This window comes from Equus asinus, chromosome 2 (assembly GCF_041296235.1).
Source record: "Equus asinus isolate D_3611 breed Donkey chromosome 2, EquAss-T2T_v2, whole genome shotgun sequence".
NCBI classification, from domain to species: domain Eukaryota; kingdom Metazoa; phylum Chordata; class Mammalia; order Perissodactyla; family Equidae; genus Equus; species Equus asinus.
This window is the reverse complement of record NC_091791.1, coordinates 65,241,978-65,257,667: the sequence shown is the minus strand read 5'-3', so window position 1 is coordinate 65,257,667 and position 15,690 is coordinate 65,241,978. Positions and strand designations below refer to the sequence as shown.

At 43.1% G+C, this 15,690-nt stretch overlaps 1 protein-coding gene across 23 annotated transcripts in view; it reads left to right on the top strand.

The window, feature by feature from the left end:
• The window catches only part of KCNMA1 (potassium calcium-activated channel subfamily M alpha 1), a 714,937-nt gene that overhangs the window by 348,632 nt on the left and 350,615 nt on the right, over nucleotides 1–15,690 (top strand). For all 23 annotated transcript variants that reach the window (XM_014836994.3, XM_014836959.3, XM_070491092.1 and 20 more), the window contains exon 3: nucleotides 5,984–6,045. In XM_014836994.3, coding sequence (XP_014692480.3) covers nucleotides 5,984–6,045 — 62 coding nt within the window. The remainder of the gene's footprint in view (nucleotides 1–5,983; nucleotides 6,046–15,690) is intronic.

Below are 15,690 nucleotides of genomic sequence, written 5' to 3'. Positions count from 1 at the left end.
AGCATTTTGTGTAAGCACTGCCAGAAGTCGTGTCATGTGCCCTACGTTAGATTGGGAACTTAGGGGACCTTTGGGTGTTTAAATGGCACTATCAAAATACTGGTTTTATACTTTACAAACCTTTTGTTATTTATGATAACAAAAATACCTTTTATATCTTCTTCCATTGAGAACCACTAATGGTTTAGGACGAGAAAAACATATTACTATACTTGCCAGATTGTGAAGGAAAAAAACAGCCTTCCCTATTTCCCTTAAGAAAACGCTGGGACAAAGTGGGTGAGCTTCTTGGGGTAAAACCAACAGAAACATGGACTTTTCAAAGAATCACAGAGGCAGGAGAGGGGGCTGGGCCAGACCACCACTCAGCTCCCTGTAGCACTGGCAGAGTTCAGCACAGACCCAGGAAAGAGCCAGTCAATGGCCCCTCTAGGTTGTGTTTTAAATGGCATAGAGGTGGCATAAAAGAGTGCCGCCTTTTCAGACCAGAAATTTTTAGTTCTTTCCCTGTATGTAGTAACCTATAAAGGTACCTCTGATAATAATCTGTTCCAATCCCACCATTTCACAGATTGGGAAACTGAGTCCCAGAGACATTAAGTGATGTGCTCAAGGGCATACTGCTTATTGGGGCAGAGTCGAGATTCAAACTCAGGCCAGCCTCCTGACTGGAATCCTGCGCTCCACCCGTCATGTGTCAGGTCTATGATGCACCTGGCGTCTGCCCTTCTCTGGAATAGCCAGGTGGCTGTGAAGTGTCAGGAATTCTCCTCTCCTCTTCCTTGGTTTTCTATTCTCTCCTTCCCCTTCCCCTTTGGGAGTTTGCTGCGGTGGTTGTGTTACTTCTATGCCCCTCCCTACTTAGACATCCCAGAGGTGTCTGTTTATATGTGTAGCATTCACTAAATTCACAAGGGACTGCTCAGTAATTTAAACTTCTGGATCCCATGCAGCATTGAGGGCAAAGACCAGGGCTGACTTAGCTGTTTTCATTTTCTCTTTCCCTCTCTCTCCCTCTGGACCTTGTGCATAAGAGTTCAATAAATGTTTGTCGGAAGTGTTAAATTCACCAGACCAAACCTTATAATTTGGATGTTGGAATTAAGTTATCTCTCATAAACAAAATGTCCCCAGATGGTTTTGCCCTGGGAGTTCTTATGTCTATTTTTTATACATAGGTAATCTTATTATATATAAATTATACCTCAATTAAAAAAAAAGTCATGTACCTTCAGGATCATAGATAGAAAGCTGTCCATTATCTGAGGGGTCGCAGCCGCCAGTAGATGGCTAGGTCCCCATCAAACATGCAGAATCATTAATTAGGGTCATTTGTTCTGCTGTGAGCTGAGCAGAATGTGTAAAACCTGCTCAAGAGAGAATTAATTCCTCCTCGTCTCTGTACTTTTTTAGAGCGCTCCTAGCATGATTCTCAAAGCCTGCAGGCCGCATACATGTGTTCTAATGGGCTAATTGTTAAGGTGACATTTGTAAATTAATCTCTGACTTGAGCTAAGTGGTTTCTTCTAATTCAGTAACTGCAGTTGTTGGCCACACATCAGATTCACTGGAGGGGCTTGTTAAAAATAGAGATGCCCAGCCTCCCCGTTCCCAAGCTCCCGATTCTCTGGTCCCAGAGCAGGACAAGGACCTCTTGGCTTTTTAGGATTCTGGCGGTAGCCACCTCTGTGGGCCTCTGCTCCAAATCCATGTCTGAAGGCCCGTGTAGCCTCATGTGCTGATTGAAAGCATTTAGGCCTAAATCCGACAACTGGAAACCAGGTCCTAGAACAGGCAATATCTCTGAAGAGCCAACTCTCCTGATTCATTTGCCTCTGTATTCACATCTCTGGACCTGTCTCTTCCTTGAGGCGCTCTAGTGAACTGAGGGAGGATACTCGGTGCTTTGCCATATTGTTTTCCATTTTTACGAACTTTCGGAGACATTTGGAAGATCTTCAGGGCCTGTTGGAATTTCCGTCACGAAGATGGCTGTGCATTTCTCCTCTCTGTTCTCCATTTATCATCAGACTCCTGGTGTCAGGTGTGAGGCACAGACATTCTTTTAGTACACTCTGTGTGTGTCTGTGTTCCTGGCATTCTTCTGTGCAAACACACGTCCTGTTTGATCTTGGAGTTTTGAAAATAGATGACTCATGGGCACCATTGTTCCAATGACATTTATCAAATTGCTTTTGTATTTAGGAATCTGGCTCTCTGTAAATATCACTCAGTACTCAGTATATTCAGTATCACCACACAGCCTATGAGTGTTTTCAGTAAACCTAAGAATATGGCAGTGAGCACCATGCAAGGTAGCTGAGGCGCTCTGGTGAACCCAGACTATGAAAAGTTAGAAAGGCTGGACAAGCTCTAGTGAAGGTTAGCACAGGTGTGCCCAGAGAAGGAGTGCTCTCCTATCCCGTGTGTCACAGTGTGTTCACAAGCTCTTGTTTGTAACAGTGCTTTGTAAGGTGCTTGGTCGTTGTGAGGGATATTCCGTGACTCAGCTGCTGGAGGGCAAGTGCTACCTTGTCTCGTGTATTATGCTTTTCTTGGCCTCATCTTACCATGTCCCTCGGGCTTCAGTGTCCCTCATCCCTGGGACTATAGAAGCACATGGAAGGATTCCCAGTGGCCCTCCCTCTTACATAAGGGGTGTTAGAGTGGCCATAACATGGGGGAAGAAGGGACACTTTGAGAACGAAGATGATATTGAGACAAGAGCCCCTGTGGTTCCTACCCTTCCTGAACTCCTTCTCCATTTATGTATGTTCCACCTAGTTAATAGCTTATTATATACTGACTAGACCTATACTGTACAAGTGAGCACTAATTGCATAATAACAGAGATACGTGTATGTAAGGATTCCTCTATAAGGGAGTATATTTTATGACTCCAAGTGGACGTCATTCTCTTGTTTTTCCTAGGGGCATAGATGATATGAACTAAGTACTTAGATGATTATTTGGAGGTACTCTATCACATAAACATTACCATTTAGGCTAAAATCTAATTGTTTTGTGTACTTGGACTGAATTTTTTCATATTTAGAGTAGGGTTTTCAGACAATGGGGTATTTATCAGAGAGATAAAAATAAGAGATGGAGAGATAGAGAGATCGAGACAGAGAGATAGAGAGGGAGAGAGAACTGGTCCTTTGCTAGGGCTCTGTAGAAGATGCATCTCTGTTGGATTCCTGTTTTCATGGCCAAATCCAAAGGGTTGATTCATTTTCTGCAGCACTTGGATCCAGGTTGACAGTGTATTCAAGCCTGACATGATAAAGAGCCATTTAGCAAGTTTAAAAATCACAGGCACAGTTGCCCCAATGCTGAGAAGCAGGTCCTCTCCCCTTGATTGTTCCTGCCTGGAGGCTGGGTGGGAGTGTGGGGGGTGCGGGGGGTAGTTGGCCCCCATGCACCTCATTTAGAGAAATCCTTCTGGCTGAGCCTGAGCACAGGTCCACTCGTCAGAACCTTTACTTCCTGGGGCTTTGCAGGTCCTTTTCCTCCTGGCCTTCTTTCTCCCTTACCCACTCAGAGAGATGCTGATACATGAGTTTGCATCTTAAGAGGATAGCAGGATTCTTTCCCTCTCATTGGTGGGTGATTTGCTTAAATATGCTGCACATTATTCCCCATCACAGAGGCCAAGCGGAGGCAGCTGGGACAAATTAGTGTCAGCTACTTCGTCTGGCCACCCCAAGGCTGGGGAATCATCACCGTTGCAGGAGAGCTTAGATTTTGAGTTCATTTCAGAATGATGTCCATGCTATTTGTAAGAACTTCTTTCCTTTTCCTTTCCTCTTTCCTTTCTCTCCTCCCCTCCTCCCCTCCCCTCCCAGCCTCTCTCATCTTCTCTCCAGCTTTAATGGAATAGGCGTGAGTAGCCAGCACTGACAGAAGCTCAGCATTCACAGACACAAGCACACACAGCCAAATTGAAGAGATTAGTCTTGGATCAGCTGTTTATGAATGAAGAAGAGGGCCTCCTCTCCATTCTGGCCACACCCCTTCTCTGCAGCATTTTGAGAATGAGGTCAGGGCTAGGATCGAACTGCTTATGTCTCAGAAATAGCAGCACAGATCAACATTAACCTTAAGCTATTTGTTTTGCTGTCTCATTCAGATAAGAGAGGGAAAAGCAGAGGCCTTGTTATGTTTTGTTTGGTTTTGTGCGTACCTTTGCAAGGAATGCGTGAATGAATGTGTGTCAGGGGAGAGACTGAGGTGAGCCTGGGGGATGAGCGCTGGTCTATGGCAGTTACTGACGGACTGCAGGAGTTTCCTTGGCTTCCACCAAAGCATGTTTTAGTTTTTAAAATGAAATAGAAGAATAAAACAAGCCCCAGTGGTGTATTGTTTTAACACTACCTTTCATAAGGAGCATTTATCAGGTGCTGTGAAATTGCATATTCCTCTTACAGTGTCCAGTTGTTTTAAGTGTTAGTTCTTTACTTTGTAACCCCCATCCCTCCCCAGTAGCCTCATGGAGTTTGTAATGTTTTAAATGAGTATCTCATATAGATTTCCTTTTCTATCAGCCACTTTGGCACACGCACACACAATACAGATGTGTATGCGTACACAGATGTGTGTGCATGATTCTCTCTCTCACACACACACACACAGCTCGATCACGCCTAGTCTTTACATCAGTTGGGATCGTTTCTCTCCACCAGCCAATGTCAGAGGGATGTCAATATGGGGGTACTCTGAGGAGACTGACACTTCTAATACCTTTCAGTCTGCAGTCTCTACAGGATACTAGCATGTCTGAAAGGTCTTTGTTGATCCCTGGCATTGTGTGTGGTGGTGGTGTTTACCTTTTGTTCTGAAGCTTAATTGTTGTCTCTGGCGTCTTTTTTTATTTTTGAACATCCTTTTAGTGGCATTACTAGTCTCCTCTGCGGAAGATTAAAGAAACAAATTGGAATGTTGAGTGAGGATGGAAGTGTCAGTATCGGCCTAATCGGCCGCATGTTCATTTGACGGACTTTAGTGTGACAGGCATCCTTCGAAGGAGATGCCAAAACAGCCTTTTATATCAATGGTGATTAATTTTGAGTGACAAGTTTAAAGAAGAACAAGGATTGTCCTTTAACTGGACTAATGTGTTACCTAAGTTGGCTTCCTGCACCTAAACGGTTTTCAAAATCCTTCAGATGTACTATAACCACACACACACACACATGAGCGTGCATGCACACACACACACTTTGTATATATGGGGTGAATATATATATATGTATACACACACACACACATACAGGTACACACATATATGGACATTTGTCCAAGCAGCGTACGTACCCACATATGTGGAAATTTGTACTTTTTGATTGATATTTCTTGCATACAAACAGAAAGTAAATTAGTGAATTAGTGGTTGTCTAGGGCTGCAGGTAGGAACAGGGATTAACTGTTAACGGGCATGAGGGATCTTACTGGGATGATTAAACTATATTATGGTGATGATTGCACAACTTAGTAAATTTATTCAAAGTCATTGAATTGTACACATAAAATGGATGAATTTTATGGTATGTAAATTATACCTCAGTAAAGCTGTTAAAAATTGATATTCCTGTATTTGAGTTCCTTTGGGCCTAGATTATACATAATATGAAAAATTGTGTCATCTCAGTTTTTTACCTGCTTTTTTCCCGCTGAAGTGTATTGCCTTCAGTTGTGGAGAAGCTGGACCCTGAGATAACAGGGCCAGATAAAAACCTAGGGCCATGCCATACAAAAGTCTGACCTGACCCCTGTTGGCCAGCAGCGAGGTTGCTGCCCACTGCAAAGTAAAGAGCCAACGTCAGGGTGGTATGTGGGGGCCCCATGGGGATGAACTTTCCAGGCAGGCCCCAGAAAGCAATGGACACCAGGCTTCGGCGCTGCTGCTGCATTTGTCAAATAATAAATCAATGAAACCCCAGTGTTCAGCTCTGAAGTGATGGCGTTTTCTCTTCCTTTGCAGGTTGTCTTAGTCTTTGCTCTCAGCATTGGTGCACTTGTAATATACTTCATAGATTCGTCAAAGTGAGTATTCAAATATGCTGTCTTGTCCTCTTTTCTTTACATTGATCAATTGATTTACTTTAACACCAACCTTTGCAAGAGCCTCCTGAGTGGGGATGACTTTTAGAGGAAGGCAGGGCTGTTTGTGCTGATTTTCTGAGTGGGAAAACAAGCTTTCATGAGGAAGGCCACTTTGATTATGCTGGCCTAGGAGGGAGAGAGAGGCAGCTGAAGTCAAACCTTTTTGCTGGTTATTATTTATTTTTAAATAGCTGTTTCCTGATCATCAAGTATTTGCACTGAAGGTGTCAAGAGGTTAAGAGGGCTTTCATGTGAATTGACAACCTCTGGTAGAGTTACAAGAATGAACCATTCTTGTCACGGTGGTAGGGTCCTTTTCTTATTAGGGTTTCCTATGCTTTAACCTTATTGGAGGTCTAGTTAGAAAGCATGATGCTATCCTTTGCACCTGCCAACCGAATATTCAGCAGAAGTATCACTCACTGGTGCTTCCTGACTTCTGAAGGTAAGGAGATGGGATAGAGGAGTTCATGATGACTCCCAGAGGTGGAGGCCCGTGGCCATCTGAGAATTCCTATGGTGGGCACTCGTGCAGGTCCCTGGGGTCCGGTTGAGTGAACTGGTGCTCCAGCCTGGGGTGGAGTCTGTGCAACAGATAGTAAAGGCTTTGTAGGAGACAGAAGAGGTCACTGAGCAGAGCTGCTAGGTGGTGGCCAGTTCTGCCCTGGTTCATGCAGGTGTTACCCTGGGTGCATCATTTGTTCCAACTATTCTATTGCAAGCTTGAAGCTGTCCACATCTGGGAGACTAGAGTTGAGTCATCTGACTCGCCTTTCTGTGGTGACTTGAACTTGACAACTGGACAGTGGCCTTGAGCTCTTTGCCTGCGTTGTCCACTGTGAGAGTGTTTTTAACTCCTTGAACTCTATTCCTGATATGGCTAGATGCTGGAGTTTGATCCAAGGAAACCTGCTTGGTGTTGTTGTTGGCTTAGACCCTGGTGTACCTGAATTCTGAGCTTAGAGTTCTTTTCCTGTGGCTCAGGATGGTGATAGTTTCATGCACTCCCAAACTCTGAATTTCTCAGAGTGATCTCGTCACCAGCAAAAGGATTTTGTGCATTTGGGTGCCAAGGCCAAAACGTCTTGGCTGGGAAAATAAAGAAAACATCTTCTCTAATCACCTGTCTCTGGGAATCAGCCGCATCTGAGAATGTTAGAGATTCTTCAGCCCATGCCCCCATACAAAGCTGGTCTGCCCTTGCCCATCTCAGTTGGAGGGTCCTTTAAAAGTCCTCCAGAAGACGAGATTCTACAAGCTCCTTCATCAGCTCTTCCTGACCAAGAAAAAGAAGAGCTTTTTAAGTTTGGAAACTCCAAGCGATATGTTACCGAAGGTAAGCCTCTTTTCAATATCTCCTCTTAATAATTTTGGATCATATTTGAATTGAACCAAGATCTTCTAAAGCCCCTGGTCTTTTTTCTCCATTCTCTCGCTAGGAGTGAGGAGTGTTCTCACAGTCATGGAGTGCATACCCTGCCAACTACCTGCCAGGCTCAGGAAATAGGTTCAAGTATGTAGTCTATGTGACCCAGACAGAGCAAACCCTTACATGGAGGTGAATGTGTTGATTGCTCAGATGGACTGTTGCCTCGGTGCCTTCTTTCCCTTTCTGTCTCTTTTTACTCCTCTGTATTTCTCATCAATAAAATGCTCTTGCTAGATGGATTTGAATTGTGTCCTTTTTTATGGTGTCTACTATAAGGCAGTCTTTTGCTCTGTAGATCTGGGTGTTCTCGGCTCCATGTGAGAGGATGGAAAGGGATGGAATTCCCCAAGGAAGACCCACTTCCCTGGAGCCCTGCACCACTTCAGTGTCCTTTGGATTTAGTTATAATTCTGCTAAGCCTTGGGAAAGCTGGCATTGAGAATCCTCTCTGGCTGTGCTTTCTTTTATGGACTTGCAAAGAGTTAATCCCAAGGATGGACCTTCGGCCTATTCTCAGCTTTGCTCAGCAAAAATACCAATAATCTTAGAACCAAGGCTGACCTCACTTTCCCTGAGGACTGTCCTAGCCTTGTCCTAACCTCAGTCTGTCTTTTTTGTCACTAAACTGTGTGGTTTGGCATAGTGAAACTTTGTTTATAAGATGACCTTATGTTTATTTATGTAGCTCTTTCTACTTTTCATTTGAATTACATTTAGTTCTGAAGCCGTATCCCAAGGTTCTATTCTGTGGGTGACCTGATCAGCAGACTCAAACCAAGGAGGCTACCCTCTTCCTGGGGAAAGCCAGCAAGCATGCTCACTTTAACTAAAGGGGAGGATTAAAGTAGAATCTCTAAAATAACTTTATGATAATCCAGAGATTCTCAGGAATAAAAAAAATAACCCATCAGAATTAAGCATAGTAAACAAGATAAAAAGTTCTATCCACATATAAGATGCAAACGGAAATCAGGATGTAAATTCTTAAAATCAATCCTTTTCATTCAAAACTGTTGCTGGTTTTATACACTCGTAGTTGGCTGGCCACCCAAGCAGCTTGGAAAGAGAGCTGTAAACTTTTCTTGGAAGTTATGCTAAGTCATCACCCTGTAAAAGAGTACCCAATATTTTTCAGATGAGCTTTAGTTAGTATAGTCATGTACCTTATAATGACATTTCAGTCAATGATAGACCATATATACAATGGTGGTCCCCCAAGATTACTGCCATGTAGCCTAGCTGTGTAGTAGGCTATACCATCTAGGTTTCTGTGAGTACACTCTATGATGTTCACACAACAACAAAATTGCCTAACAGTGCATTTCTCAGAACATATCCCTGTTGTTAAGTGACATGTGACTGTATATGCTTCAAATAAATAAGTCAAAAGACAATACATAGGCTTTCGTTTGCATGAACCTAATTGGGCAGACATTGTCCATGAAATGGCTTGTCCCAGTGAATTTTAACCAGAGCTGGCCTCCCCCCAAATGGTGGGAATGCCCCAGCAGCACAAGTTCAGGATGTGAGGTTCTCTGCACCCAACCTTTTGAGAAGAGGGAGAATGCAGATTCGTGTATAAAACAGGCTCTCCTGGTCTGCTCTGCTCGCTCAGTGTCAAGGCAGGCCAGTTCAGCTTGGGTGAGCAGACAGGCAGGCCTGGTGCTTGTTCTGCTTCTGTGCAGCAGCAGGTGGGCAGGGCAGTTCAGATAAATGTCATAATGGGTGGGTTTATGATCTTTTTAACCTTTCAAATCTTATCTTACTATCAAGAGGCAGTTGATAAGTCATTTCCAAAGATGTCCTCTCCTACACATCTTTCCTTTTCCTTTATTGGGCCCAGATATATCCCTGAGTAGATCTTTTTCATTCAGGAGTTTGAGAAGCCTGTCTTTGGGTCTTAATTTTCTTGGAGTGATTGCCACAGAAGGATCACTTGTGCAGCCTCAAGTGATTACTACCTAGCTAAGATGGATTGTGCTCAGAGCTCCTGGAGTTGAAAGCCAAAAAGAATTACATTAAACTGTTAAAGTGATGCTTTATCATCCCAGGAGTAGACTCTAGAAACACCCAAGCAGAGGGAGATATTCCACCCAGTGTCTGGATTGATACAAATGTCAATTTCTTGACAGACTCAGAGAAGTATTAAGCCTGCCACACACAGTAATCCCATCCCCCAAAAGATATTAAATTAGCCATGCATGGCAGATATTGTCCAAAAGAACTCCATTTCCTTTTTATTCTTTTTAAAGGCATTGTGCCCAGTGTAAGGTACATGGCACTCCAGCTCCTAATTCTGATGTCTCTCCATGCCTATGCCAACCCTTTCCTCCCAAATTCTCTGATGCTCTGTGAAGCAAAGATTTTTAAAAAATTGTTCAACCAAGTCAAAAGTACCCCTAGATGCCCGGTGGGTGATAGTGTCACCATTGCTGTTCCATCTTTGTCTATTTTCTCCCTTTGACATAGGAACAGTAATTCTTTTCTAACAGATAAGAAAAAAAAAGAGACCCAGTGATGTCAGTGTGAGGGCAGGATTCAGGGACTGCATAATACAGCAGTTTCTGCTGCTTCTAGAATTTCAAGAGACCCTTGGGAGAGAGAGAGGCTCCAGATCTTGGTTATTTGCATTTTTTCCAGAGGCATTCTGGGAAAGGGTGACTCACCTGTGTGAAGATATTTATTCCTTTGATTCATGTTTAAACGCTGCTATTTCTTATGCTACAGTTACGTGAATTATGAATATTTAATGCTGCGTGTACTGAAAATGAAGGTCAAGTCCTGCTTACTGGTGACTTCAATGCAGGCTCATGTCTCTGAAGGGCAAGCTACCTGCTGTTAGCAGAGTAAAGCTGAAAGGTTATACATTGTTCAAATTTTTCTTAATGACTTTATCTCCTTCAAAACGGCTCGTGCACAGTGGGGGCACCTGCTGATTTCTCCAGTCTTTGCTCTTGGCTTCTGGTATCAGCAGTGCTGTTTTGAGGATATGGACATCAGGAAGGGAGACGGAATAGCAGTACAAATTGTGGAGAGCCGTTAATCCAAGGGCTGGATTCTAGGGTAAAAGTGGTGTTATGATGTGAAAACGGGCTTCCCCTGTCTTTAAAATTTTACATTTGTATTCACTGATTCATTCATTTTGTATTCATTCATTCATTCGAGACACCTTCATGTGATAATGCTGAATATTTTCCATTTGGTAAAATAGCTTATAGTTAGCTATGGTTAAGGAAAACTATCTTTAAGATTGCAATAGAAATTGACCAGATTGTTTTCGTAGCCTCTGAAAATAAAACTGGCACCATTGATGTAATGGGGATATCCAGAGCTTTAGCAGAACCGGCCAGTCACTCAATTATTTTACCCACCTGAGTCTTTACACAGCCAGGCCTCTAGTCCCTCAGCCTAGAAATTCTCCTCAAAAGAGAAGAGAGGGGCAGGTGGTTGGAAGGACCTAACACTCACTGATCATGTGCTGTCTGCGACGTATAGTGCTGAGCACTTTAAAATAAATATAACATGCAATCTTATTGATGTCTCCTAACAGCTTGACAGGGTAGGTATTGTTACCTTTCCCACTTTCCACATGAGGAGGCTCAGGCTGCAACATCTGCCCAAAACCACATAGCTAATAAGCCATGGAGCCAGGATTTGAATCCAGGGTATCTAAAGGCATTGCTCTCTTCTGAATGTTAAGAAGTGAAAGTACCAATTGTGGAAGTGGCTAAATGGTTTGAGTGAGATGTTGCAAGAATGAGAGGTGGCTTATTCTCATCTTACCCACTCGTCTGTCTTGTTTTCTCTTTTGTTCTCCATCTCTCCATCCCCATTTCTCACCTTTGGGGCCAAGTCTGTAAGTCAGCAGTGCTTACGAGGGTCCTATCACAGCTTTCTCCTTAGGACATGGACATGTGCTATCTGATGTCTATTTGGGCCTTATTTCATTTCCACCTAAATTATGGCTTAATATGACTCTCTTTTATCTCCGTGAAGTGGCAGGATTTCATGATGGAATAGGGTCAAGTTAGCAAAGAACAAGGAAAGTTGATTGTTTCCGCAGGGCTCCTCCCACTTAAGGATTCTTTCCCAGTAGAAAGACTCTTTGCCCTCCCCTCCTTACCTAGTTCTCTGTGCCTGTTATTTGACATACCAAAGTCAATAATGACAGAGGCCTTGCTTCCCCATGAGATAGAGTCTTTATCTCTTTAGAGGTAATTTGTATAGTTTTTCATTGTGTGCCTAGAGGGTTAGTATTATCAAACCGATGGACTTGAGGAAAATTTGGTCCAAAAGAGGTTTCTATGGAAGTCTTTAAAACAATTAAGATATCTGACCTCCTCCTCCATTCTTGGTCTTACTGTGCACACAGGTGTTGACCCAGCGTCTCCCACGTGCCTCGAGCAGGTAGGTACCTAGTGGAGCTATGAGGACAGCATAGATCACATCCATGACAGTGCATTGTAAACTGTAAAGTACTGAAATGCTACTTTCATTATCACCATTAGCACATGCTCTGCCCTGCAGCAAGAACAGCTGTGCAGCCCCTGGCATGGAGAATAAAGCTCACCATCTCCCTCTGTGCCCAGCTCCTTTATGGAACTCAGTCTTTCTAGGGAGTGTTCTGGGAAATTTGCTCCAGCTCTCTGCCTTTATGCCCTTTTTGAGAAGTCATGGCATGCATTTAAGCTTTGTTGAGGAAGTCAACACAAATCACTGTGTATGTAAAGCGTCTCCCTAATTGTTTTTTTCCTTTTTAAATACTTCCCCCAATTTTCTCCATCCTTCACTGACATTTTTATTGCCAGGCTTTGGTTTGGAAAATTATGGGTAGGGAAAGTTCAAGGGCAGGATGTTCAGAACAGCACTGCACATCTGTGAAGAGAACACAACGGGGAGAGCCAGCAGCTGTTGAAAGAATGGAATGTCAGATGGTGGAGGAGCAGAGCCCACTAAGGGGTGGGGTAAGAGGAGATGCCTTTGGGGCAAAGAGGCCCTAAATAACTCCCAATGGGAAGTCCTTGTTTCCTCTTAGAATTTAACCTTTAAAGACAACAGTCAATTCTCTGACATGGGAGCAACCCTAACTCAGCCATTCTATCTCATCTAGTTTTCCAAATTGCCATTCCTTCATCAATTGGTTATAAACCTGATAGAGAAGACAGGTGGAGGATTACCAAGAGGGTAAGCACTCTTCCTCCTTCCACCATCCACATTGGTGAGTGGTCTCAGCTTCCTTGCTTGTCTCTCGTTGTGTGGGTGATACATAGGTACCACATGTGACAGCATCTAAAAGCATCAAGAGAACTGCTCACCTTTGGGATTTCCTTGGAAAACATCAGGGACTCTGTTAGGAGTGGGAGGGAGGATGGAGCTATATCTTCCAAGTTTTCTACAGAAGGTGACTTCAGAATATAATATTAGATCTGAGGAGGCTTCAGAATCTACTTAATGTGACCTCTGCACCTTCCCTGTGCCTCAGCATCCTCTCCTGAGAAGAAGGGTTAAGTGACCTGCTCAAGGTCACCCAACTAGCCAGGAGCAGTCCCAGAGCTCTTCCCTCTCAATCCAGGCCCTTTTCTGCTTGATCTGTTGGGTTCTTTCTGCTAAAGAAAAAATGAACAAAGATGTGATAGCAAATATCGTCCGTTGAATAGTGAAGCAAATAGTGACTTTTTACTCCAATTTTGGAGTTTCAGGCTGTCATCATGGGGGAAACTTCAGGGCCATGGAAAAGATAAAGTACCAGGTAGAAAAGATCAAGCCCAGCCAGGTGGGTGCTTGGGAATCGTTTATTTCACCTCCTTTGGCAAGAGGCCTTGAAATCCTTGATTTTATGATCCTGCTGCTGTTTTTTTCTTTTTTTTGTACTATCATGTGGGAGGTAAGAGTTTAACTCTGTTGTGGAGGGTTAACAAGACTGAACGCATTGGTTTGAGCTGTTTGGAATTTATTGTGCATAACTTTTGAGGACATTTTGCCCAATTGCTCATTTGTTTCTCCCATGCAAACACTATCTGATAACTATGTCTGTAAATTCACGTCTACTCTACCCTCCAAAATTAGGATAAATGATTTCTTCTCTTCTTACCACTCTCCAGAATTTAAAAAAGAAAGCTTTGGATTATCTGACACTGTCTTAGCCCTCTTGCTTCTTTTAAAAGAATGATTATTTCAGGGCAAATTGAAGAAAATGCATTCCCTTTTAGGCCCGGTTAGTTATTTATATCTTCTGCAATTAGCATGTGTTTATACCACAGAGGGCTCTATGTTCTCCTCATTGCACAACACTGGTCCTCTACCTAAAGTCATGGCCAGACATGCAGGCAGAAACTGCCAAGAATCAGGGTAGGAGCCAGCTGGAAGGCAAGGTTAGAGCTGGGAACAGTTTAATCCAAACACAAGGGAAGAGCTCGTGCTTAACACAACCATGGTTGTGTTGAGCTGTAGTGTTGACTGTCACAGTTTCGTCACGGGGTTTATGGGCGGCAGACGGGCATGGGGATGTGACTTCTGTCTTTGCTTTTATTCCCCTGTCCTTCTTCCTGACAGCCTGACAAATTGTAGCTTTGGGGAGACCCTGGTCAGTGATGAGTCATCTGTGGTTTAAAAATAGAATCCCTTGGCAGCAAGGATGTCCTTGGGGCTTTTTGATACACGTCACTATTCACAGAATTTGAGAGAAGCGAGTGTGTGTGTGTGTGCACGCGCGCACGTGCATGTGTGTAGGGGATGTTCCTGTCCCACCTATAAATTGATGAGAAAGCATACCATGGGAGGATTGGCCACCAGTCTCATTGTAATAATGGAGACGAGACTGAGAGCCATGTATCTGTGCCCTTAAAGGTATCAGTCAGGTAGTAGAGCTCTATTAAGTAACGACTGTGTGCAAGACATTTTACTAGGTACTGCAGGATTTCAAAAACTATGCATAAGGCTAGATCTTTTTCATTAATCTGTTTAAATTATATATGTTTTTACCAAGGGTCAGGAAGTCCAGCTATAATATAGGAAAAATGGGGTAACAAAATAAGATAACAAGTGAGATATCATGAAGCAATATATTATCAATTACTAATATGAACATTGCTAACAATAAGTGCTAAGGATGAAGAGCTGGCAAGATAGCTGGATCTTATGGAATTTTGGGGGCAAGTTTTGAGTTGCAGATACAGAAAACTCAGGCTCCCACCAACTCTAGGAATCCACAAGATGGGACTCTCATCATGACCTGCACTTTGGCTTCTTGGCTTTTATTTTCAGTGTGTGCTGAGTCTGGCGAGGCCCTGCCTTGAAATCAGCCACTGAAATTAAGGGTTGAGAATGCTTCAAGGATGGCATAATGGAATCAGAAAATCAGACTGTCTCTGGTGGCAGTAATACCTATTCTCCAATTGCACATGATGAAAACCTTTGGAAACTTCTGTTTGGAAATTTCCGCAAGTTGTGGACTGAAAGGCATCCACTCCAGCTTTTTGAAACCAAGGTCAAGGTGTAATGTGCCTTGCAGGGGCCTCGTTCATGTACGTGCCACATGCAGACCATCCAGGGATGTGGTGGGGAGGAAAGTGAGGCTGTGCTACTGGCAAACTGACCACAGCATGACCCGAGATCTTTCTGGAGACCAGTGTTTGCCCGAGGACGCAGTGTGATGTTCATGGGCCCTAGGTACTTATGCCTTCTCCATAAAGATTATTAAAAGTGATATTTTACTACTGTGTTTATATAAAGATGAATATAATCCAGGCTGGATTCATTATTACATATTCATTATTACTATATTTATTTTTCTTCTGATTTTAAAGAAATTAAAATGAAGATATTTTTGTGGATTGCAAGAAGTATGGTAGGCCATAGGTGCTGTCTGCTGTGCCTAGTGGAGAAGTTGGCCCTATTTCCTTCCTTCTTGTCAGCCCTTCCTTTTCACAAATAAGAAAACATGCCCAGAGACAGATGCCTTCAACCATACCCCTCCCAGTGTCATCTAATTGTTTCAGATGAGAAAATAAAAATAAACATTCCATTTCAAACCATGCCTTCTGACTTGGCTTTGGGAAATATTAACTTCAGTAATCCAGCATTAAAAAAAAAATGACACCTGTGAATATGTCAAAAATTTTAAGAAAACATAATAATCTTGCTTTTCTTGAGTTTTG